General features: G+C 44.1%; 1 protein-coding gene across 10 annotated transcripts in view; it reads left to right on the top strand.

Annotated features, from left to right (window-relative positions):
• The first annotated feature begins 397 nt into the window (after window positions 1-397).
• The window catches only part of KTN1 (kinectin 1), a 57255-nt gene continuing 34730 nt past the window's right edge, over window positions 398-22922 (top strand). For 8 of the 10 annotated variants that reach the window (XM_054286731.1, XM_054286730.1, XM_054286729.1 and 5 more), the window contains exons 1-13: window positions 398-957; window positions 2566-2703; window positions 5009-5176; window positions 7415-7545; window positions 9880-9996; window positions 14117-14257; window positions 16110-16216; window positions 17535-17667; window positions 18785-18872; window positions 19153-19319; window positions 19916-19984; window positions 22123-22160; window positions 22747-22837. In XM_054286731.1, coding sequence (XP_054142706.1) covers window positions 426-957; window positions 2566-2703; window positions 5009-5176; window positions 7415-7545; window positions 9880-9996; window positions 14117-14257; window positions 16110-16216; window positions 17535-17667; window positions 18785-18872; window positions 19153-19319; window positions 19916-19984; window positions 22123-22160; window positions 22747-22837 — 1920 coding nt within the window. In that variant the 5' untranslated portion in view covers window positions 398-425. The remainder of the gene's footprint in view (window positions 958-2565; window positions 2704-5008; window positions 5177-7414; window positions 7546-9879; window positions 9997-14116; window positions 14258-16109; window positions 16217-17534; window positions 17668-18784; window positions 18873-19152; window positions 19320-19915; window positions 19985-22122; window positions 22161-22746; window positions 22838-22922) is intronic. The other 2 variants (XM_054286727.1, XM_054286722.1) reach the window with 2 other exon arrangements.

Here is a 22922-nt window from a genome sequence, read left to right as displayed (position 1 = left end):
TATACTTAGTGGTCTCTTTTTCACAGCCTCTGGAAGTGCTGCCTCATGTATTTCTGAAATCAAAAGCTTTAACTTTATGTAAGTGGGAAGGAAGAGTGAGGAGGATGAAGAAAAGCAAGGGAAGGGAATTATTCTCTCCCCAGATCAGCAGTCTGGCAAACTGCACTTTTCCTACCCAGGCCGACGACTTTGAAGCAAGTGGTAAATGATTCCAGAAGCTGTTCCATGCCTGATGTAGTTTGGTAATTTTATTAAAGCTACTTTGAGGCTGCTCTATAACAAGGAGAAATCTTCTTTTATTATTATAATTGGTGGAGGAAATAACACTGAGGGGGAAAAAGTGTTCAAAACCTAATTTTTCTCTTTTTTTTTTTTTCCTTTCTCCTGTAGGTTTTTTTAAGAAATCATAGCTAAGAAAAAGCACAATGGAGTTTTATGAGTCTACCTACTTCATCATCCTCATCCCTTCTGTGGTCATTACAGTCATCTTCCTCTTCTTCTGGCTTTTCATGAAAGAGACTTTGTATGATGAGGTCCTCGCCAAGCAGAAACGGGACCTGAAGTTCCCGCCCAGCAAGGCCGACAAGAAGAAAACGGAGAAGAAGAAGAACAAGAAGAAAGAGGCTCAGAACGGGAACATCCACGAGTCCGACTCAGAGAGTGCCCCTCGGGACTTTAAGCTGTCTGACGCCCTGGGCACGGACGAGGAGCCTGTCCCTGCTGTCCCCGCTGTCCCCTCGGGTGGCACCGAGGCCCCCGCCGGCCTCAGGGAGAGGAAGAAGAAGGAGAAGAAGCACAAGGCCAACCAAGACGATCACGTAACTAAGGACTCGGAAGGATCCAAGTCTTCAGGCAAGAAAGTAGATCCAGTCCCTGTTACAAAACAGCCCACTCCACCATCTGAACCAACAGCAGCTAAGAAGAAGCCTGGGCAGAAGAAGCAGAAAAATGGAATGGGTATCTGATGTTGCATATGCTTCTTGCACAGAACGCCAGAACCGTGTTCTGCTTTTTTGCAAGGCCACAGAGTGTCTCTCACAACTGTTCTGCCTGATCTCTACGGGGCAAAGCTCCTTTCTAACCTTCTCCTTTTTTATGAGCTCTTGCTTTTTTCCCCTCTGTTTTTCATCTGGCAGCAGTGCTCTGGTTTTCCTCCTCCCGGCCTTGCTTTCTTCTAGTAAAGATGAAGTGAAACAGAGTAGCTCATTCCTTTGCCTTGCTCTGTGGTTTGGCTGCTTTGCTCTCAATCAAAATTCTGATTACCTGGGAGAAGTCAGGAGATATTTTTGCTGTGTGCATTCTGAGCCAGGCAGTGAAAAAGCAGAGTCCTAGGAGTGGTTGCTCTGATAAGGGAGGGCATCTCAAGAAACCTAATAGCAGTCTGCAAAATAAATCACTCTAAGTGCAGGCTTAATGCACAGAGAGGTGTTTGGTGGCTGATTCATGGATTGGTGCTTGATTCATTGCTGCCCACCTGCTACACCTCTTTAACTGAATGGAACTGATGCTAAAACTGGTCTGGCTGTTGTGACTGAAATATCCAACCTGGAACAGACCAAAAACTCTTCAGAATCACTTCTGACTGTCTTGACCATATCCTCGTCAGGATATGTCTCCATGTGGTTGTCTTGACTAGGAATAGAAGTGAAAAAAGAATAAAAATACCCAGTTCTAGAAATAAATGAAACCCAAGATATTTGCAGTTTCCCTTGTGAGATGCAGGCACAGCAGGTCTGCACAGGGAGTGAGGAAAAAGAATGACATTGCTGCTTGATGTGGTAGATTTTTTCTCTTTTTCTGAAAAAAAGCCAAAAAAACTGGAGAAAAAAGACCCACCCACTACCAACAGAGAAAGTATCCAATCTTGCTTGTGGGTGTTCTCTGCAAATCTCTGTGGCACAGTTAAAATGTGGTCTGCAAGCACAGTTCTGAGGGCAGCCACAACGAGCTCTTCTCCTTGATTACAGGAGCTGACACCAGAGCCCTGTGCTGTGTGTGTCAGCTCTGACAAGAATCTTAATATAGCACAGGCTGTCCAGAATGATAAAAAAATTCCTCACTAGAAACTGCTTTTAAAAAGAACAGCTCCCTAATGGGAAACACTTATTTTCTGCTTCTCACAGTCCCAGTAGCTATTGGGGGTGTGTGTGTTTAAAGTGCCCAAGCGGGTTCATGGAGGGGAAAAGTACACTTCTAAATAAGAAAATAATATGGGTAACATGTGCTGTCTGCTCTGTCACAGTGAAATCTGGATTGGAGTTGTTAAACTGTTCCTTGCATTGCTGTGTGTTCTGCTTGCACATGAGATTCCTGTCTTAAAAAATCACTGGGTGCTGTGGCTCTTGACTCTGCTAAACCTTCCTGTTGCTTTGGGGGTCTCACCTGATCTGGGAATTGTGTGTTTGTGTGTGAGTCTGTGTGTGTATGTATGTGGGGATAAATTTGTGTTCTGTTTAAAAGATGTGAGTTGGTTTTCCTGGGATTGGAGAATTTGGTGATTCCAGATCTGCTGATTGAAAGGTAATGCTGAGAGTACACATATATTGTCTCAATTGTCTGTTGCAGATGATCAAGATAGTAAGACTGATTCTGTTGTATCTCCTGCCAAAAAGCAAGAGCCAGTGCTGCTCCACCAGGAGATAAAGCAAGAAAATGTGTCGGGGAAGAAGAAGGTCTCTGCAAAGAAGCAGAAAGTTGATAATGGTAAGAATCCAGTCTGTGACATTGCTCAGATAAACCTGACTGTTAAACCTTTTTGCCATCCATGCTTTAGTTCCTCTTCCTTTGGAAAAGGAGCTCACAGGATAGTAACTCTTGATTTGAAAAAGCAGGAATTCCAGGCAGGAAAGATTGCTGAGCTTGAGATCCTGTTAAATGTTATAAACGCCTGGTACCACTGAGCATGGGGTAATGAATGTTGTGAACCTTTCTGAGCTCTCTTGGATCCAAATATCCACACATGAACGAGGAGTAATGAGCAGACTTGAAGTTGCTCTGAGCGAGGCATGTCTGGAGCTGCTGCAGTCATTGCCCCAAACAAGATTGCAGTTTTTTCAGCCAGTTGCTTTGACCACATTCCTCTCTTATTGTCCTTTTGTTGGCTGGCTCTTGCTCCAACAGAAACTGTTCATCTTTGCTCTCAAGGCCTTCACTGTTGTCATCCCCTGTTCTCTGCCAAGATGCTGCTTCTTGTGTCCTCTTGGCTCACTGTGCCTCTGTGTCTGTGTGTTTTTCTCTTTTTTTTTTAAATTTTTTACAATGGCTGCTGTTGTGTCTGGCTTTTGGGCACAGGGTGACTATGAAGTTCTGTGAGGCCACCTTGTTAGCTCCTCAAGACTCTTCTCTGCTGGGGCAGCTGTGAAGTTAGGAGCTGATGGGCTGCTCCTGGAGCACTGTTATCCACTGCTCCCTTTATATTTTGGTCAGGTTATCAGGGTGCAGATCTGTTGTGGGCCTTGTTCAGTTCAGGATGGCGTTCCAAGCTCTATAGGGTTCCTGTATAGCCGAAAAACTCCTAAATGATTGCTGGAAAAAAACCTACTGATGTGATCACCTTTTATGTGATCATTTTTTATTCTTGTGCTTTTCCTGATGGAAATATGTGCATTGCACTTTTTTAGGGGCCACAAACTTGTCTGTACAGGGCAGTGAATGTCAGTACCAGCTCAGCAGTAGCAAAGCTGAGCTGTCAGTGCTACAGGGCAATAGCTCGTGCATTATTTGAATGCAAACTGTTTTCTTTTCAATGAAGTAAAAGAGTAAAAATGAGCTGTGGTGGACACCAGGATTAGCCAAGACATGACTGTGGGGATTTCATACTGCAAAATGTCTCATTGATATTAAATAGGTGTTGCAAGGGAGGGAAGTTCATAAGGAGAGGAAGGGAAGATGTGAGGAGGGCAGCTGGTGGTTGTTTCTGCTAGAGGAGAGCTCTTCTCACCTCTGAGCTTGTGATGTACCTGCAGGTGTTGGCTGGCTGCTGAAGTGGAGAAACACCAGGTGACACAAAAAGGTCCATCTGGCCCATTGCACTCCTTTTACAGGGCCAGAATTTAGGAGTGTTTCATAACTGGCTCTCTGGCAGCCAGGAGTGCATCCTTGTTCTGCACTGATGCCCAAACCCTGCATCCCACCCAGTTCTCCTCTCTCTGTGCTGCTGCCTGGCATTTGTTCTCCATCAGCCCTGCACTGTGGGCTGGCTGGGGCAGGGATTTGCCTGCTGGCCCATGCACAGCCTCTGGCATCCTGCAGGCAGCGTGGAGCAGGAGCTGGGCAAGCAGCAGCTGCAGCTCTGTCACTCCTGCTCTCCCCTCTCCTGCTTCTGTCTCTGCTGAGGAGCTCTTTGGGCAGAGGCTGCTCCTCACCACGGTGATCCAGGGGTGTGGGAGTGGAGGGCTGGGGTCAGGCAGAGCCTCTGAGCACCTCTCTGCATGTTAATGACGCCCAGACCTGCTCTGACAGATGAGAGATCTTCATTAGGTGCAGTGGAGTCTGCATGCAAAATGAGCTTGAGTGCTGCCCCTGCTGCATGCTCTGCCCAAGTGGCTGAGTTCACAGGTGATGTAATCCATGAAAATGCTGCCAGTGAAGTACCAGCTTTTAGCAGAATAGGGACAAAAGGCTTTATTCATATTTTAGGGCTGCTGAATGATTTTCCCCACAGCCACAAGTAAAATTGTCGATGCCACGTGCGACTTTCTTACTAAAGTGAAATGAAAGTCAAATGTAAAGGTTCTTCTCTTCTTGCTAAAATGCTAAAAGACAGCTTTGGAAGTAGAAATTTAATTGAAGCTATTAAATTACTATGCATTAGAGACCTTTATTTAATGGACTTACCTGAAGAGCTTTAATGAGTTAAACTGTGAAGGATAATAGAAATGGAGAGTATAATTAACTATTGAGGTTGGAGATTCTTTACTTCAACTCTTAATGTTGTGGCACCTTTTCTAAAAATGTTGGTGTCAATTATTACAAAGCTTTAACCCATCCTGTGGACTTATGATTACAGTTTTGGTGGATGAACCTCTTATTCAAGCAACTACTTATATTCCTTTGATGGATAATTCTGACTCAGGCACTTTGGAAAAGCGTGAGCCGGTTGAAGTTGTAAAACACAGTGTGAATGAGGGCATCCAGAAGAGCAGTGGCAAGAAACTGAAGAATGAAACAGATAAAGGTAAGAAACTGATATTTCAGGGTGTTTCTGGCATAGCCTGCTTGCAAAATTCAGCAGGGAAGAAGTGTGGGGAGAGGGATTCTCTCTGATGTAATGTGAAGAAGGGATTTGAGGAAAACGTTTTTGCAGGATGCTCTTCTTGTGTGTGCTCGTTTCTGCCTTGTCTTTGGCACTGTGCAAAGGGCTCTGTGCCATCTGAATCCTTTCAGCTCTGACTGGGCTTTTGTGTCCCCAGTGAGCAAAGGGGTGATCACAGACCACACAGATGCAGTGAGGGAGTTCACAGAGGAGAGTTCAGACATTGCTCACAGGGATGGGCTCCAAACCCAGGGCATTCAGCACAAGTTGGAGGCTGGAAGGGCAGCCTGCGTGCTCTAGGGCTGTTCATGGAGCTGTCTGAGGCTGACCCAGTGCAATACAGAGTGACCTGAAACAGATTGTCAGTGGAGAGAGTCTGGCACTTTCCAGGAAGACTCAAATTTTCCCTTCAGTGCAGATAGAATTGCTTGGGACAGGAGGACTTCCTTCATACTCTCCCACAAATGCCTGGAGTGATTAATGAGCATTGTGTTCCACTCTGAAGCTTTAAATAGGCCTCTGACCATCTCAAAGCCTGATGAGGTGAGACCTCAAGTTTGTGAGCAGCCAGAGAGAAGCCAGGCAGCTGAGCAGTGACACCCAGCTCAGGTTTGGGCAGAAGACTGGTTCTTCAGCACTGTCTGGTCACTCATTTTGCTCTTTGGAACGTCTCTGTTTAGTTTTGCCTTCTAAAATACCCCCTCCAAAGCTTCCTGGCAGCTCTTTAATTGGATTCCCACATTGCTGAGGCTCCTGTTGTGCTGCTGGCTCAGTGGCTGCACGTTTCTGTCCTGCAGCATCAGAGCCCCTCACGTGCTCCTGTCCCTTCTCATTTCCTCGGCACGCTGTGACCTTCTCCACGAACTCCTAATTCTCGTGTGTCAGCTGGGATTTGCCCTCCCAATATAGAAATCTTGCCCTGCTCTAGCTGTAAGCTCCTTGGGTGTAAGGGCAAGGTCTCTGTGCCTTCAGGGAGCACAGGGCTGCTCCTGCTCCTGGCCCAGCTGGGATCCATTCCTGGGCTGTGGTCTCAGATCTTGGCATATTCCTGGTAGCAGCATCGCTGGTGGTGTCAGTGCAGCACTGGTGTGAGCTGAAGTGAAGGCTTAGTTGGGTTTAGGACTAGGACAGAGTGTGCTAGAATTCCTCAGCACTCCCTCCCCATGCTCTGCCATTCGGTGATTTTATGCTTGGTAATTTCTTTTAGGGCATAAAGTCACTGCTGCTTTTTTGTTCTTCATTTATTTCTCAGACAGATCTTTGGGTTTGATGTGTTAACTTGATTTCAGGGGCATGTGTAGCACTTGTGGTGACCAGACCTGTCTCCGTGATCTATGGGACAATTTCTGACCAAGCATCACTTCGGAGCTTCTGCTTTTTTTAATTCTTCCCATTCCTTCACACACTTTTGGCCACTGGTGAATATTTGACAGTGATATGGGGTGCCTTGGTCTTGTGCTCCCATTTCCTGGAGTCAGAGGGCCACCTAATGACCTGTTTATGAGCAGCCTGTTTGTGAGCAGTGGTTTTCGTTAGAGAAAACAGTTTTGTTTCAGTTGAATTGTCTTTCCTTGTGTGTGTCTCTTTAAACACTTGGTCAGCCATTAAGAGGGATCTTACTGATTTATCTTCCCACTGCTGAACTCTTCTTGCAGCAGTTCCCTCAATCTAAATTTGGAAGTTAATATTTTTGTCTTCCATATATTGTAATCAAAAATGTGCCAGTTTTAAAATTAATTAACTTTTCATGTGCATATTGCTTGTGCAGCCAGGCTGTCCTCCAAATTGAGAGCTCAGTTTAAATTACTGTCATGATACACTGGAAAGGACTCTTAAATTTTTCACATTTATGCTATTTTTCTCCTCCAAAATCTGTGTCATGCTTTGTCTTCTTGCTAGCAACACTATAAACGTTACCAACTGTGCAAACAGAGTGCTGGGATTTTCTCTTTTCCCAAAACTATCAGCTGGCAGATTGTTATTGGGTTTAAATTGGAGAGATGTTGTTGTTGCTGAATGTTCATGACCTCTTGATTCTTGGCATTTCAGACTGGAATTAAATATAATGCATAATGATACCCCATCACATGCTGTTTCAAGGCAAAATAAATAATTCTGTATGGAGTCCAAAGTAAATAAACCCTCCCTTCTGTGTTGCAGAGAATGCTGAAGTGAAATTCAAGGATTTTGTAACATCCATGAAGAACATGATCTTCTCTGAAGACGAGGCCCGCTGTGTAGTGGAGGTGTTAAAGGAAAAATCGGGTGCAATTCATGATTTCTTGCAAAAGGTGAATGGCTGTGGAGTGTGTGTGGGGGGGAAGACAAAACTGATTAAACAACCAGAAATTGGAAGGGGTGCTGTCAGCTGAGCTCTGTCAGTGGGATCTGGGCAGAGTCTGCCTTTGGGAGGCTCTCTGCAGCTGCTCTGGGCTTGCCTGGCATGCAGCACTGAGCTGTCAGATGCCTTTGTGCTGCCATCTGCCATGCCAGGGGTGGCCCTGGCCACTTGGGGACAGCAGGAATGGCCATGGAGAGCAGGGAATCAAGCAGGAATGCTGCTGCTGGCACGTGTGTGTTGGCACAGGGAGGGATGGCTGGTGACTTTTGGGAGTGATCTTTCCCAAATGTGTGAATAGGATAAGCTGTGGGAGGAATTCAGAACTAATTCTGAGCTTTGCAAGTCTATACAATGTAGTTTGACTCCTTTGGATATTTTTCAGAGGATTATAGGGCTGTTCAGGTTTGGAAGGGATCTCAAGGGGTTTGGAGTGGTTCAGCCTCCTACTTGAAGCAGGACCAGCTCTGAGGTCAGCCCATGCTTTATCCAGGCTGGATATCTTGAAGCCTTTACGGAATGGCTGCAAAACCCCTCTGGGCAACCTGTGCCAGTGCTTGGCAGTTCTTTTTAATTCTTGTAGTCAAGACAGAAGAGAATGGTGTCCACCAGTTCCTTATCAATGCAGAATCTCACAATCCTTGGGGTGGAAGGGAGCTCTGGAGGCCATCCAGCCCAATCCCCTGGCCAAGGCAGGGTCACCTGGAGCAGGTGGCACAGGACTGTGTCCATGTGGATTTGGAATGTCTCCAGAGAGGGAAACTCCACCCCTTCCCTAGGCAGCTGTTCCAGGTCTCTGCCATCCTCCAGGGAAAGCAGCTTTTATTCACATTGAGGTGCAACTTGTGTTTTAGGTTGTGGCCACTGCTCCTGGTCCTGTTGCTGGGCACACAGCTACTCCTCCCTGCCATGACTCACTGTGGGTGTTGCTTTGTGCTTGTCACATCCTGTGTGTCGCACTTGAGCTCTTGCAATCCTGTGTTCCTCTGCAGACACGGTACCAGAAATGCAGAACTGGCTCTGTGTCAGTCCAGTTAATGCAATATATCACAGTAACAGCACACTTTGGGCTGGTGGGGGCTTCAGGAGGCTCTGCACTCCAGCTGCCTGCTCAGAACAGGTCCAACACTGAATTCTGAGCAGTTTCCTCAGGGATTTGTCCACTTGCATCTTGAAAACCTCCAAAGACAAAACCCAGTAGTGCTGCCCTTGGAATGGTGTTGCCTGTTTGAGCAGCCTCCCTGCTTGCTCTGGTTTTTTCTTGTTTTAAAGGAAGGTTTGGTGTTCAAGCTGAACCTTTAGGATGAAAACTGGGTTTGTAGACAACAAAAAAAGTGGGTTTCTGTAGGTGGAAGTGTGAATTGTGTTCTCTCTGTAGCTCTTAAAAGTTCCTGACAGTGTGTTTGTACTGCAGGCATGCACATTACCAACTAAAGGAGAATTTCCAGACAAATTCAGGGTCCATTTATGGGACTGAGACTTCTTTCCTTCTTCAGTTATCAGACTTGAATGAGTGATGTCCAAGTAGTCCAACCTCCTCCTCAAAGCAGCACCAGCTCTGAGGTCAGCACAGGCTGCTCAGGGCTTTACCAGTCTGGGCTTGGAACCTGCAAGGGCTGAGACCCCACAACCATCACACTTCCCTGAGTCAAATCTGAGCACAAACACAGAGAATTTGTGCTCTTTGTGACATTTATTTCATTTAAAGGACCAGTATGCAAGGGGATTGTTCCTCTAGGTCTATTCCCTGGGGATTGTTCCTCTAGGTCTGTTCCCTGGAGTATCTCTGAAACTTTTTGTGTCAGTGTGCCAGCAGAAATGTAACTACATCAGCTGGGGGCTCTCCTGGGAAGTGGAAGGAGACACCAGATCAGTGTTTCTTTTTTCCTTTGTGGTGAGATATTTCAAGCAATTACATTTGTTGGGTTATACCTGCCCCGAGTGTGGGCTGGACCAGCTGATCTTGGAAGTCCTTCCAGCCACAGTTATTGACTGATTCAGCATCTCTGCATCTTTTCCCATTATTTCTCTTAATGGCTGTTCTTTTCCAATGGGAAGCACCTTAAGAGCCCATTTACCCTCTTAATTGCTTTCCATGCTTTCAAAATGCATTTCTTTGCCTGGTGAATCCATTAGTGGCAGAACTGGGTATTGGTGGTGCCACGTGCATCGTGCAGATGGAAAATTGGGGAGCAGGAGGGAGTGTTTCCTCCCCTCAGGTTTGCTCTGCTGCCTTTTAGTGTGCTGTGCCACTACTTGTGGTTATTTTTATGTCATCCTCCTGCAGGCCAGCAAGGCTGAGACAGCTGCAGCTCTGCACCAGCTCCAGGACAAGGAGAAGATGCTCACAGCAGTGAAGGAGGAGGCGGCTGTGGCAAAGGAGCAGTGCAAGCAGCTCTCCCAGGTAAATACTGAGGTGTTCATGGGTGAAGAGAGGAGCAGGGGTGTGGAGGACTAGCAGCCAGCAAATGCTGTTTCACTCAGCTAAACCAAAAGATAGGATATTTATTTTTACTGAAAAAGCTTGCCAAGGCACTATATTTGATTTTACAATGTATTTATGCAGTTACTTTCCAGTAGTTTTTCCAGAGAATTCAATTTACTGATACTTGTAAGCTGAGCTTGTTTTTCTTTTCAAATGATTACTTAAAAAGCACTTCCTTCACCACTATGAGACTTTCTGTGGATGCAAATATGAAATATTTTTTTCCTGCATCACAGTTTTAATTTGGTCCATAGTGTAGCATTCACGTGCCTGTGTGTTTCTAGGCACAACAATCATTGGTTTTCTTCAAGAAGGAAGATACAGAAAGTACAGAAGATACAGAATATTGCCTGCTTAGCCCTGGAGGTGCAGCTCTGATAGCTTTGGACTTAGAGGGATGCTGATGCATCACTGTCAAAACTGCTTAATGAAAATTTACTCTTTTATTAATGTTTCAGAGGAAAACGGTTACAGTAGACCAAATAATGAGGCAGATAAAAGAATTCTGTAGTCTTGGGAGAAAGATTTGTGTATTTTGGCTGGTCTGGTAGCGCATGAGCATTAGACTCAGGAAGGCCACATTGTGGGACATAATTTGGGCACAGAAAGTTGAGTGGCCAAAGGTGGGAGAAGAGTGGCCAGAGAATGCAGGAGTTGGGAGATGAGAGGGGAAAGAAGGGAGTGGGTGTTGTGTGAGCTCCTGGCAGGACACAGCTGTGTACAAGTGGGATGAAGAGGTTTGGGATCAAGAAGTTTGGGATAGTCAATGTCTAACTAGAGAGAGAAGGGGCTTGTGGTGTGTTTGAGGAGAAAAAAGAAACTGGCTCAGGACTGCAGAATAAAATTGAAGAGAGGGATCTGCTGGCTGAAGGAGCAGAGGGAATGGATGAAGGAATCTGAGATGTGGTTGGGGAAAAAACATCTGCGAAGTGGTGCTTGTGAAGGAGAGGCAGGAGCTGTAGGGAGGTTGGAGTCATTGGGGGGTTTCCCATCTGAATTGGGGAAGGGAAAAGCTGGGAGAAAATGGATAAAAGCAAAGTTGCTGCAATGTTGAAGTATCAGGACAAACAAGGGATAAAGCTCAGCTTGACTGATAAAAGCTCTTATCTCCCAGTTAATGTGTTTCTCTGAAAGCACTGTCAAAAGCTAAAGGTGCTTTAAGGTGCAGAGTGATTCCTGCAGGGATCTTGATGAAGATAATACCTGGAGAGGGTAAATGAGAGCAGGAGCTGAGTACCTCAGAACTCAGAGGTGTTTGGCAAAACACAAACCAGGGAAAAGTTAATCTTCCCAGGATCTCTGGTTCTGCCCTGGCAGGGTAGCTGGGTTATTGAGAGCTACAAGTGAATGGTGGGATTGGTGCAGGGATAGAGGAGGCTGCAGTGTGTCCTGGTGCCCTTCTTTTAATTGCATCTTAGTTTAAAAAAGCATGGAGAAAGATTTGTTTCAAGCTCTGTATATTGTATTTGCAAAAGTGGCTTAAAACTTGGAGTTTGATCTATCAGACAGAATAACTTTTATTTAAACTAAAAGGTGAAAAAGACTGTAATTACTCCTAAGAGATAGAGGGTATTCAGGCAAATAATTTAGAGCATTTAAATTGTGTCAGGACTCCCTGGCAGTGTTAGGAATTGTGTGGCTGAAAACACCTGAAGCTGGGGTGGTACAAATTCCTATTTGTGTGATGACAGCTGCTGAAAGCTGCACTTAATGGTTTTGCTTACTACAGCAAGTGCATTTATATTGCAGAGGAGCAGCTCTGTGGATTTCTCAGGTGTCTGGGTTGAATTACTGGCTAATAAAAGATTAAAAAGCAATGTGTATTTTCGTCTGAAAGCTGTAATGTGGCATCATGCTGGTGGGATTCAGGGCTTCTCTGGCCTTTGTAGTGCACTAATAGCCCATCTCCTGTGGCAAAGCTGTTGGCTTTGCAACCTGCTGCAAAGCAATTATTTTGCTCTAAAGTGCTCTATTTTGCCATGGTGCTTTACCTGTTCTTCATTTTGCTGAACTTGGGATGAAAGTCTAAGCTTTGTCCTCTGTGATGTCTGTGGTTTTAGTTGTTAGGACTCTGTGATTTGGGCAGACTTGATAGAAATAAGGCTCCCATTTCTTCTGAGACAACACAAGATCAGTGTTTGAATTGGCAAACTTTTTAATAAATGTGAGATTTATGATGATACAGGATCAGTGTAAGGTTTTGGAAGTTTGGTTTGATTCTGTAAATTTGCTGAATGAAGATTTGATGCTGACTTCAGGAAGATTGTGAGTTTGATCCTCACACCATTAAATGTTGGTTTTTGAATTCTTTTTTCCCTTGTTGAGGTTGGGATTCAAGGTACTCCAGGTGATATTTTGCATTCAGATTAGGTGTTTATTATTTCTTATTTATGTTACAGTTTCATAGGTAGTGAGTTCTACAGTTCTTCACTAACTAGGTATAAAATGGTTAACAGTCTTTTGCTAAAGGTTTTTTAAGGCTAAACTATCCAATTAAGAAATGACACCTAAATTATTTTCACTTTTAATGCAATAACTAATCACTCCAAGTCCGCAATGCAGACTTTTCTGTCCAATTACAAAATACCACCCAAACCAAGAAGAAGGAAGGAAGGGAGAAGGTGAAGAAGGAAGGAAGGGAGAAGGTGGTGAAGAAGGAAGAAAGTAAAGAAGAAGGACCAGCTTCTGCCTTAAAACTTCTGTCTTGCTCTATATATATATTACTATATTTTAAAACTCTAAACTCTTAGGTTTTCCACCCTGTAGTATTACACACTTCTAATCAAACTCCACACCCATAATCCCAGTGTTATCAATTTTGGAAGCCTGTTCCACAGCCTCAGGTCAAATATTGAAGTGCTCTCCTGGGAGTCAGAGTCTGTCAGCACAGCGAGTCTAAAATTCTCAGCATCCAGAACTCCAACAACTTCAAGTTGATGCACACTTTTATTGTATTTTTAGTTATCTTAAAAGACTCTTAGCCTTAAGAAAGCAGCAGTAGGTGACTTGTCAGGATCTCTCGCTGGTCAGAGTGACCCTGAGAAAAGTTCAAAAGTCTCTTTTCCCAGCCTGGTGCTTGAAGAAGGAGTCAGAGCTCTTCAGTTCTCAGTCTCAAGGTTGTTTATTGTTCCTTATCTGTAAAATTCTTTCTCCTGTCCTGCTGAGGTCTGTTCAGCAAGACAGTCAAGGCACTCTGCCCCCAGGGCAGTGTTATGTTTTTATACTAAAAACTACGTGTACAATGTTTGCAATAACTTCCCAATACCCATCACCTATGTTAGACAGTGAGCTTCTACTCTAAAGCAATCCCAAAGTGCCAACATCACAGCAGAAGATGGAGGCCAAGAAGAAGAAGAAGGAGAAATGTGACAGTGGTCACAAGGGTTTTTGAGGTGAAGAGAGAGGTGAGAATGTTGACTTCATGTTCAGAAGACTTTATTTATTATTTTATTATATATATTACATTATGGCTATGCTAAAAAGAAATAGAAGGAAAAGCTCTCAGAAGGCTAGCTAAGCTAAGAATAGAAAAGAATGAATAACAAAGGTCTGTGTCCTGGCAGAAAGCGAGAACAACTCTGCCATGAGTGGTCAGTAAATCCAAACATCCACAAGAGACCAATCACAGATCCACCTGTTGCATCCCACAGCAGCAGATAACCATTGTTTACACTTTGTTGCTGAAACTTCTCAGCTTCAGCAGGAAAAATCCTAATGAAAGGATTTTAATGAAAAGATGTCTGTGACAGAGAAAGGCTGGATACGCCCAGATCCCTCCATCTTTCCCCCCTGAATCCCCTTTCTAAAAACCCCAAAATCTAAATTTCCACCTTGTGATAAATTCACTGTCATTCCACTTGATTTGTCTTGGCTTTCAGATCTTCATCTAAGGTTGGTAACTTGCTCCACAGGTCATAATCAAACCCACAGGGGCATTTTTGGTCTCTGAGACTCCTGGCAGGGGTCTGGGCTGCTCAGGACAGCCAGAGGGATGTCCTGGGTGCTGACAACTTGTTTCCCTTTTGCTGTCCCTTCCCAGGAGCTGGTGGCAGAGAAGGAGAGGAACGGTTTGCTCACGGCCAAGATGCGTGAGCGCATCAACGCGCTGGAGAAGGAGCACGGCACCTTCCAGAGCAAGATCCACGTCAGCTACCAGGAGTCTCAGCAGATGAAGATGAAGGTAAATGCTTTGCCAAAACTCCTGGGGTTGGTGCTCCTGCACAACTGCTGAGAAATCACTGCAAAACTTTGTGGTGGATTCCTGGTTTAAAGGAAAGGGAGTTCTCACAGGTGTGCAAAGCCCAGTGCTGGCCAGGCAGCTGCTCCCTGATCTCGTGACTTTTCCTTCCTGGTGTTCTGCTGAAATGTTATTCAATTAAAGTGCAAAGTCTAATTGAAATACTCAGCTTAAGGGAGCCACTAATGCTGATGATCATTTACCAGCAGATAAATGTCGCTAAGATTACAGTACAGAGTGACAACATAGCATAATACACATGAAATATCAGTGCCTGAGGGAGTGCTTTGCTGGAAGTATTTGCAGAGCAGCCACTTTTATTTTTTTAAGACCCTTGTTACTTTCTATTGTAGTTGCTTTATAATGGAGTGACCTCAGAAGGGTTTGTTTCACCAGATTTAAAAGTTTAACTTAGATTTTTCCAAGGAAAATGGCCTATCTTATGCTTAGATTTCATTCTAGTCATTCTGTCCTGTGTGGCTGTTACAGCATTAAGCCCAACATGTGAACTTCCCAACTTCAAAACTGTATCTTCTGTTGGCCCTTTGGAGAGCAGCATCTCTGCAGTTTTGGAGCAGAAGAAACTTCTTTAGAACCTGTGTGGATAACTGGACAAGGAGAGGGCCTTGCTGCTGGCTGGGAAGGGGGAAAGAAACCTGGACACACCTGGGAGACTTTAGCAAGTGCTGCTGTCCCAGGCTGAGCTGGAGAAAGGAAATAGAAAAGATCCAGTGCTCTGGTCCTGCTCCCTCTGCTGATGTGCTGCAGCATGGCAGAGGAGCTGGAAATGGTCACAGCTTCCAGCTGGGTGGGGTTTGTGCCCCTGCTTCTCTTGGGATCTTGTTGGCATTAAAAAACAAAGCAGGCAAGGAAAAGAACCCCCCAGTAATGTCCAAAGCCCAGCTTGTTATGTTTGGGGCAGAACTGGAGGTGGTGCCCTACAAGGGACTGCTCCCTGCTGCTGGGTTGTTACACAAACATTTATTTGGATTTTGTGGTGTGAGAAAGGCTCACTGATGAATCATCCACTTGATGAAACTGGGTCCTGGAATGGTGTCAGCCATATCTGCAGGCTGGCACTGATAAAGGAACACTGTTGTGTGTGCTCAAGGATTTTCAGAGCAGGCTTTTGGGCTCCAAGACCAGCTCTGCTGTGTCTGCATATGCAGAGTCCATTTTTTTTCTTTAAATCCTGTCTTTTGACATTGTTCACACCAGTCTGAACCTTGGATTATCAGGTCTTCTTTCTGCCTCAGCTTTGGAACCTTGCTGCAAATCAGAATATTAGATAAGGTCTAGCCTTTTGCAGTTTGCATGCTGTAATCTGTGTATTATTAGTTTCTTTTTACTTTTCCTTATTTGTTGAAAGGAACAGCAAACAAATTATCTAATGATAATTCACAGCATGTTTGTTTTATTTCCCTTTGGAAACGTGATATATTGGTATCCAGTTATTGTTAAATATCTCAGGTTATGTAGCTGAGCCATTGATATTCTGAGTAACACTTATGTAGCCTTTTAAACCATAAAAAAGCTTGCCTCATAAATAGGTTGATGCACTGATATAAAAGGAAACCTGAGCTTTGATATGAGCACAAGGGTCTCAGTAGCACAGTTTAATTTAACAACTGGTGTGTGAGGAAGGAACAAAGCTCCCCCTCTCCCAAAAAACTCACTTAGTTTTATTTACTTGAAATTATTGTGATATCTTCCCTACTTGTACAAGCTGGTTTCTTTTGTTTTTATTGCTCCTTAGCTTAATCTTTCCCAGAATTGATTTTTCTTTCCCCATCAGTTCCAGCAGCTCCGTGAGCAGATGGAGGCAGAGATAAGCCACCTGAAGCAGGAAAATGGTATCCTGAGAGATGCTGTCAGCACTTCCACCAATCAAATGGAGAGCAAGTATGTTGGCAGCTCTTTGGAGCTCTGTGTGCTTTTGAGCCTCCCCTGAAGAGCTGTTCTGGCTTCTGCTTCTTTTGTTTCCAAGTCCTTGGCTGTCTCTGAATTAGTGGTTAAGCTGGGAACACAAATATTTTGGGGCTGGACAGGTAGCTGATGGTGTTTGCATTGAGCCAAGGCTTTCAGAACAAATATTTGCCTTTGTTTCAACTTGAAGCCTGAGCTTTTAGGCTGTGCTGCTGAGGCTTTAAGAGAAAGAAGTGCAGCAGTGCTCAGGCACCTCTGAGGTTTTTGGCAGGGTGTGAATCCTTCCCCTAGGGCTTTAGGAGAGGTGTTGGTTGTGGCCTCTTGGGAGAACAGCAGCTCTAAACTTACATATCAACACCCTGCAGGTACTGATGCTGCTGGGGTGGCACTTGGATTTATTTGCTGCTGTTGCAAATGGTTGGAAAAACAAAATTTGTCTTTTGGGAGTTATGGCTTGGGCTGCCCCTGAGCTGGCAGGGAGGATTTTGTGCATTGTGCAGGTAAAAGCTGAGCACCCTGGTTAAGGTGTGTAGAAGACAAAACTGACACAGTATCCTCTCTCATATATTTATTACTGAATGTCAAGTGCTCAGAGAAGAGCGTGGAGCTCTCATTTTAGGTGTCCTGTTCATTTAAATGAAGCATCATTATCTTTCAGATAGTTATCCTGAAAAGGCTTTAATTCAAGCAAACCTGAGATAAAAATGAAATGCTTTTTACTTGCTTAGGCACAAAGGGGAACCTCTTAAAATTCTTCCCTTGGGCTGAACAAATGCATCTTCTCTCCCAGCTGAGAAAGTGCATCAGATACCTCCATGAGTTAATAGTCAGGTCAAGGCCAGGAGGCAGCAAATATTCTGAAGGAATGTGTGCAGTTAGTGCAGGAGGAACAGTCCTCAACCAGCAAGGATCAATAATCCTTTATGGGAAAAGAATGTGAATTTCAATGTGAGACCTTTCCTTATGCTGAGCCTCTTTAGCTGACATCAGCCTGCCCAAATCTTGCCAGTCAGCTTGCAGACCTCTTCCAGGAGCTGCTGCCTGTGGCTCCTTGCTGACCTTGAATTCCTGACCCTGCCTTGTGGCTGCTGACCTGTGCTGCTCACCTGAACCGATGGTTCTGCTGCCATGGATGGCCAGGAGTACCTGACCCTCATCCCTTTCCTAGGCTAAAACCATTTCAGAGGGGGAAAACACCCCAAACCCACCCTTTGGTTGCAAATGCATGACTTGCTGTTGACATTTGAGTAGCAAGCCTGTGGCAATGTTTGTTTATTTGTTTGTTTGTTTGCAGGCAGTCAGCAGAGCTGAACAAGCTGCGCCAGGACTACGCCAGGCTGATGAACGAGCTGGGGGAGAAGAGCAGCAAACTGCAGCAAGAGGAGCTCCAGAAGAAGAATGCAGAGCAGGCAGTGGCTCAGCTCAAGGTGCCTGGGGTTGGCTCTGCCTGTCAGGCTGTGCTCAGGGTTTTGTCTGAGCTGGGATGTGAGGCGGGTGGGAATTGCTTGAGCTGCTTGTTTCAGATGGGCTCAGCCAGCCTAGGGCTTTGTTCAATGGTTTTATTCAGTGCACTGGGTTGTGAGTGATTACAGACCTCCCTGAGAAGTGAAACTTGCCTTCCAGGTAAGTATCTTTTCAACATCACCAGTTAAGCTTTTTATTTTGCTTTCTGTGAGAGTACAATTCCAACAGGCATTGATACTTCAGAGCCATTCATCCAGATGGCACTGTCCTTGTGTGGCTTTCCTTTGAAGCTACATTTATTTAAAAATACATTTATTTAAAAATACATTTATTTAAAAATACATTTATTTAAAAATACATTTATTTAAAAATACATTTTGCTTAAATGTATTTAAAAATAAATACTTTTTAAAGAGTTAAATTAACTTAATTCTTAATTTTTAAATATAAATTAATAAAATAAATAAATTTAAAAAATAAATATACTTTTAAAAGAATTAAATTGTAAGTGGACAGGCTTCTCAATAAATCTCTTTCTATTTCTTTGGAAGAAAAAGTATTTTGATTTTTTTTTTTAAGAAGAGAAAGTGTTTTCAGATGAGAATGTCAATCCAGAGCTCTCATGATTTCCTTAATATTTCCAATTAAATTTTACATACCAGAAGTTCTCCCTGCCTTTTGCCCTGGCAGGTGGAGAATTGGTATCTAGAGTTGAGATGTTTTAATTACTGAATGCAGATTTATGTGATGCTTGGCTGGTCTGGCTTCTGGTGTTAATTCTGAACTATCAGGGCAAGGATGCTACATTTTCATATTGCAGAAACCATTCTGTTAAGAGCCTATAATGAAATCCTGTTCACAATTTGCCTTTCAAATTAATAGGCTGAACTAGTCTAGGAGGAGGATTACAGAGCACTCTGTCTCTCTGATGTGCCCTAATGGAAACAAGAAACAATTTCACTTCATTGCCATATGTTTTGGGACTAGCACTGAGGAGATGCACTCTGAATGCTTCAAAAAGAAATTAAAGGTAAAGAAATTAATTACATTCTTCTCATCAATTCTTTCTTCAATGTGAAGGTCCAGCAGCAGGAAGCAGAGAGAAGATGGGAAGAAATCCAGGCTTATCTCAGGAAAAGAACAGCAGAACATGAGGCAGCACAACAAGGCAAGTATCACAAAATTCCCAAATAATGCTTACTGCAGTGAACTGGCTGTTGTCATTTGTAAAAAAAGGGGCATTATTGAGTAAATGTCTTAAATAAAGCTCAGGTGAAGCTTTTCGTGGGGAAAGTGGTTTGGGATCCCAAAATAGTCTAAATGCTGATGGGGGAGCTGAGCCTTGTTGGAGTGAGGTTCCTAATCAGCCTCCCCATTTACAGTGAAAATGATTTCCCCCAAAGTTAAATATTGACTTCTGAATTAAAATCCTGACATTTCTGCTACAGATGTGCAGAATAAGCTTGTGGCCAAAGACAATGAAATCCAGAGCTTGCACAGTAAACTTACTGATACAATGGTGTCAAAACAGCAGCTGGAGCAGAGGATGCTGCAGTTATTGGAGGCTGAGCAAAAGAGAGCTACTGAGGAGGACTCCATGCAAATGCAGGTGCAGGTAGTATTCCTCAAGTGTTTTAAGGGTTTGGGCTTTTCCCTTTCACTCTGTGTCTGTGGAAACACAGAAACATCCCTGAAATTCTGCTTTAGTGAAGCTTTCCTACTGAATAAAGGGTGAAAAAACTCTGTTTATGGAGTGAGACCTTGTGTGTGGTTATTTGAGGAGGTGTGGGGCCACCTCACACCTTGAGGAGCACTTGGGGCAACTCAGGAAAAGCTGCTGAGCCCATTTCTGAAGCTGTGAAATGATCCATGGTGTGGGGAGCAGCAAACCTTTAATTTCTGTGTGATCTCCCTTCTCCTGGCATCAGGTGGTGAGAGGCAGCATGGACATAACCTTTGAGGGCTTCAGGGAAACCAGATGGGTCATGGTGGAGCAGGGAATGTTTATCCTTGGTACAGAAGAGGTTCTGGTGCTTCCACTCCAACTGGTTGGTTGTAGTGGGGATTAAAAAACCAGCATCTTTTGTAAAGTGTCTGACATGTCAATGCTGAACTGTTCTTACTAACATAATCATGGCTAAAAGCTAATCCTAGCAAAAATGGAGTAGCTGCAGATCTCAGCCTGCTTTTCTTTCTGTGCTTTCTTACAAGGAGCTGATAGAGCAGAATGATGCTTTGAATGCTCAGCTTCAGAAGTTTCATTCACAAATGGCAGCCCAGGTACAGCATGTTCTCAGACTTCCTTTTGTAGTCATGACTTGTGGACTTTCATTCAAAGTAAGGCTTTTTGTAGCTGGGTATGAGATGTAATGCTGAAAGCAGAGACTTGTTAGCATCCTCTTTTCTAATGTTCTTTAAACTGTTTTAAAACTTTAAGCTTCTTTTTTTGTGGGGGGGGGGGGGGGGGGGAAATCCATTTATTTCCTCCCATAATGGCTTTCATTTATAACTGAAGGGTATGGTACCTTTTTCAATGGTTTTTGTCCTGTAGCTTTGCATGTCTACAATTCTGTCTTGTGGTTCTTTTGGTCTTTCTGCAGTCCTCCTGTCAGCCACCTGATTGTGCTTTTTCCCTTGTGGTAGCTCTGTTCATTTTAATGCTGATTTCTGTGCAGAAACAACCAAAAAAAATCACACCAAAACGCCACCAAACCTGCACAATACCCTTCTCAGTTATTTTAATATTTTAAATTTTGGTTTAACTAGTTTCTTACAGACATCATTTCTGTTGTAAACACTGTGTAAAGCCTCAGGATCACTGGAGTTGTCTCCACATAGAAGAAGGTCACAGAAATCAGCTCAGAAAGGCTTTGGGGAGCACAAGTGGAGGCTGTTCCTATGCAGTTGGATGCTTCCTTCTTTTAATCGTGGATGTGCTTGATGGAATTTGATTAAATTCAACATCAGGCTGAAAATCTGGCTTTGCTTGAAGTGCTTTAACCCACTGGGTGGGGAGAGCAGTGAGGGAAGAGCCATTTTAGATTTCCAGGATCTTCATGGCTTGCTCCTCTCATCCTTTAAGAGCTTTGGAAATAAATTCCAAGGGAAATTTGGCTTTTTGGCTGTGAGTTACACAGGGAGGGTGCTGGAGGTGTGTGCTTTCTCCAGGTAGCCTCAGCTGGCCATGTAAATTCAGGAATGTTTTTCCACCATGCACAGTGGGGGTGGAAATAACACTTTGGAGAGGGGAATTGGGGCTGCATCCTGCTCTGGATATCAGGGGTGATGAAACTCCTTTAGTTGTTAGAAGGGACTGGAATTGTGAGCGTGGAAGTTCTGCCACAGTCTGCAGAGGGGTCTTCACATCCAGTGTGGTGGGTCTGTCTTGCCCTGTTGTGTGTGACAGCCTAGGGACAGGGAACAGGCTTTTTCCAGAGGGGAAAATGCCACTTGCTGAATTTGTGGCGCTGTTTCTGTTCACAACACAACTCCTGATGCACTGGGCAGGATTTCCTTTTTTTTTTTAATTTTTTTTCCATCCCTTTTTTTTCTTTTTTTTCCTTTTTTTTCCTTTTTTCTTTATTTTTTTTCCTTCCTCCCCTTTGTTTTCTCCCCTTTGTTTTCTCCCCTTTGTTTTCTCCCCTTTGTTTTCTCCCCTTTGTTTTCTCCCCTTTTTTTTCTCCCCTTTTTTTTCTCCCCTTTTTTTTCTCCCCTTTTTTTTCCTCCCCTTTTTTTTCCTCCCCTTTTTTTTCCTCCCCTTTTTTTTCCTCCCCTTTTTTTTCCTCCCCTTTTTTTCCTCCCCTTTTTTTCTCCCCTTTTTTTTCTCCCTTTTTTTCTCCCCTTTTTTTCTCCCTCTTTTCCTTTTTTCCTTTTCCTTTTTTCCTTTTCCTTTTTTCCTTTTCCTTTTTTCCTTTTCCTTTTTTCCTTTTCCTTTTTTCCTTTTCCTTTTTTCCTTTTCCTTTTTTCCTTTTCCTTTTTTCCTTTTTTCCTTCTCCTTTTTTCCTTCTCCTTTTTTCCTTCTCCTTTTTTCCTTCTCCTTTTTTTCTGTTTTTCCCTTTTTTTTCCTTTTTAAATTTATCTTTTTTTTTTTAAATTTAAGTGGTTTGTCAGCAGAATATCCCATAAAGCACTCAGTTCCTAGGAGGGGAAGTACTGGTGAGCCTGTGGCTTGTTTGAATCTAGTGAAGGACAAATTCTAGGGGTCATTTTTCCCTTCGTGTTGCACCAGGCCAGAGGGGAAGGACCATTCCTGTGTGCTGGTATTCCTTCAGTGTTCCTTAGCCAGGAAATATTTGGAAGCATCCTGTGCCAGTTTCAAATAACCAGACAAATGCTGTGCCTGGCTCAGTGAAGATGGGGATTCTTTGACTTGCTTTACTTCCAGTTATTTGTTTTTATTTTTTCTTTCCCTCCTGCAGACCTCAGCTTCAGTCCTGGCAGAAGAACTTCACAAAGTGTGAGCATCCATTTCCTCTGGGATTTTGGGATTTGGGAGGTGTTGCTGCCACCTTCCCTTCATTCATGTGCGGAGCATAGGGGAGGCACTGCTGAAGGAGATGTTGCTGTCTGTGCTTTGAACTCCTCATGAGACCACCTTGGGAGCTGGGAAACTGCTTCCTACAGATTTCCCTTCCCTGTCTGGCCTCAGGTTTGGAGTTTTGCTGTAGCTCTGAGCCCCAGAGCAAGCAGCATCTCCTGTGTTGTTGGTCCCTGCCTGTGCAGGGTCAGTGCAGCGTGCAGGAATGTGCGTGACCGTGAGAATTGTTGTTATTTGGGCTGTGGGGCTGTGCCAGGAGGCTTCTCCCTCTGGGACATGGGCTGCTGCTTGTGTTTCAGAGCTAGGGAACGTCTCATAAATTTTTTGGCAGGCAGACAGCATTTAAAATGGAAAAGCTTTTGGACCCAAAGTGTACAGTCAGCAGGATTTGGAGCAGGAGCTGGGCTGAAGGGCCAGGGTGTGTTTTGGGTTTACCCTGATGCTTCCTGCACCATTTCCATCCACATCTTCTGTGCTGATCTGTCTCTGTTTCCCCCTTGTGCAGGATTGCAGAGAAGGACAAACAGATCAAGCAGATGGAGGACTCATTAGGCAATGAACGTGCCAACTTAACCAGCAAGGAGGAAGAGCTCAAGGTACAATAAAAGCTGTGCAAATGCCAGCTGAGCTGGCTGCATGTACAAAATGCAGCCCCCAAGGCTGCTGTCCTTGGGTCTAGAA

The sequence above is a fragment of the Melozone crissalis genome, unplaced genomic scaffold (genome assembly GCF_028551555.1).
Source record: "Melozone crissalis strain CALT ecotype California unplaced genomic scaffold, PUWL_Pcris_2 ptg000056l_1, whole genome shotgun sequence".
NCBI classification, from domain to species: Eukaryota; Metazoa; Chordata; class Aves; order Passeriformes; family Passerellidae; genus Melozone; species Melozone crissalis.
This window is presented reverse-complemented; position numbering and strand designations above follow the sequence as displayed.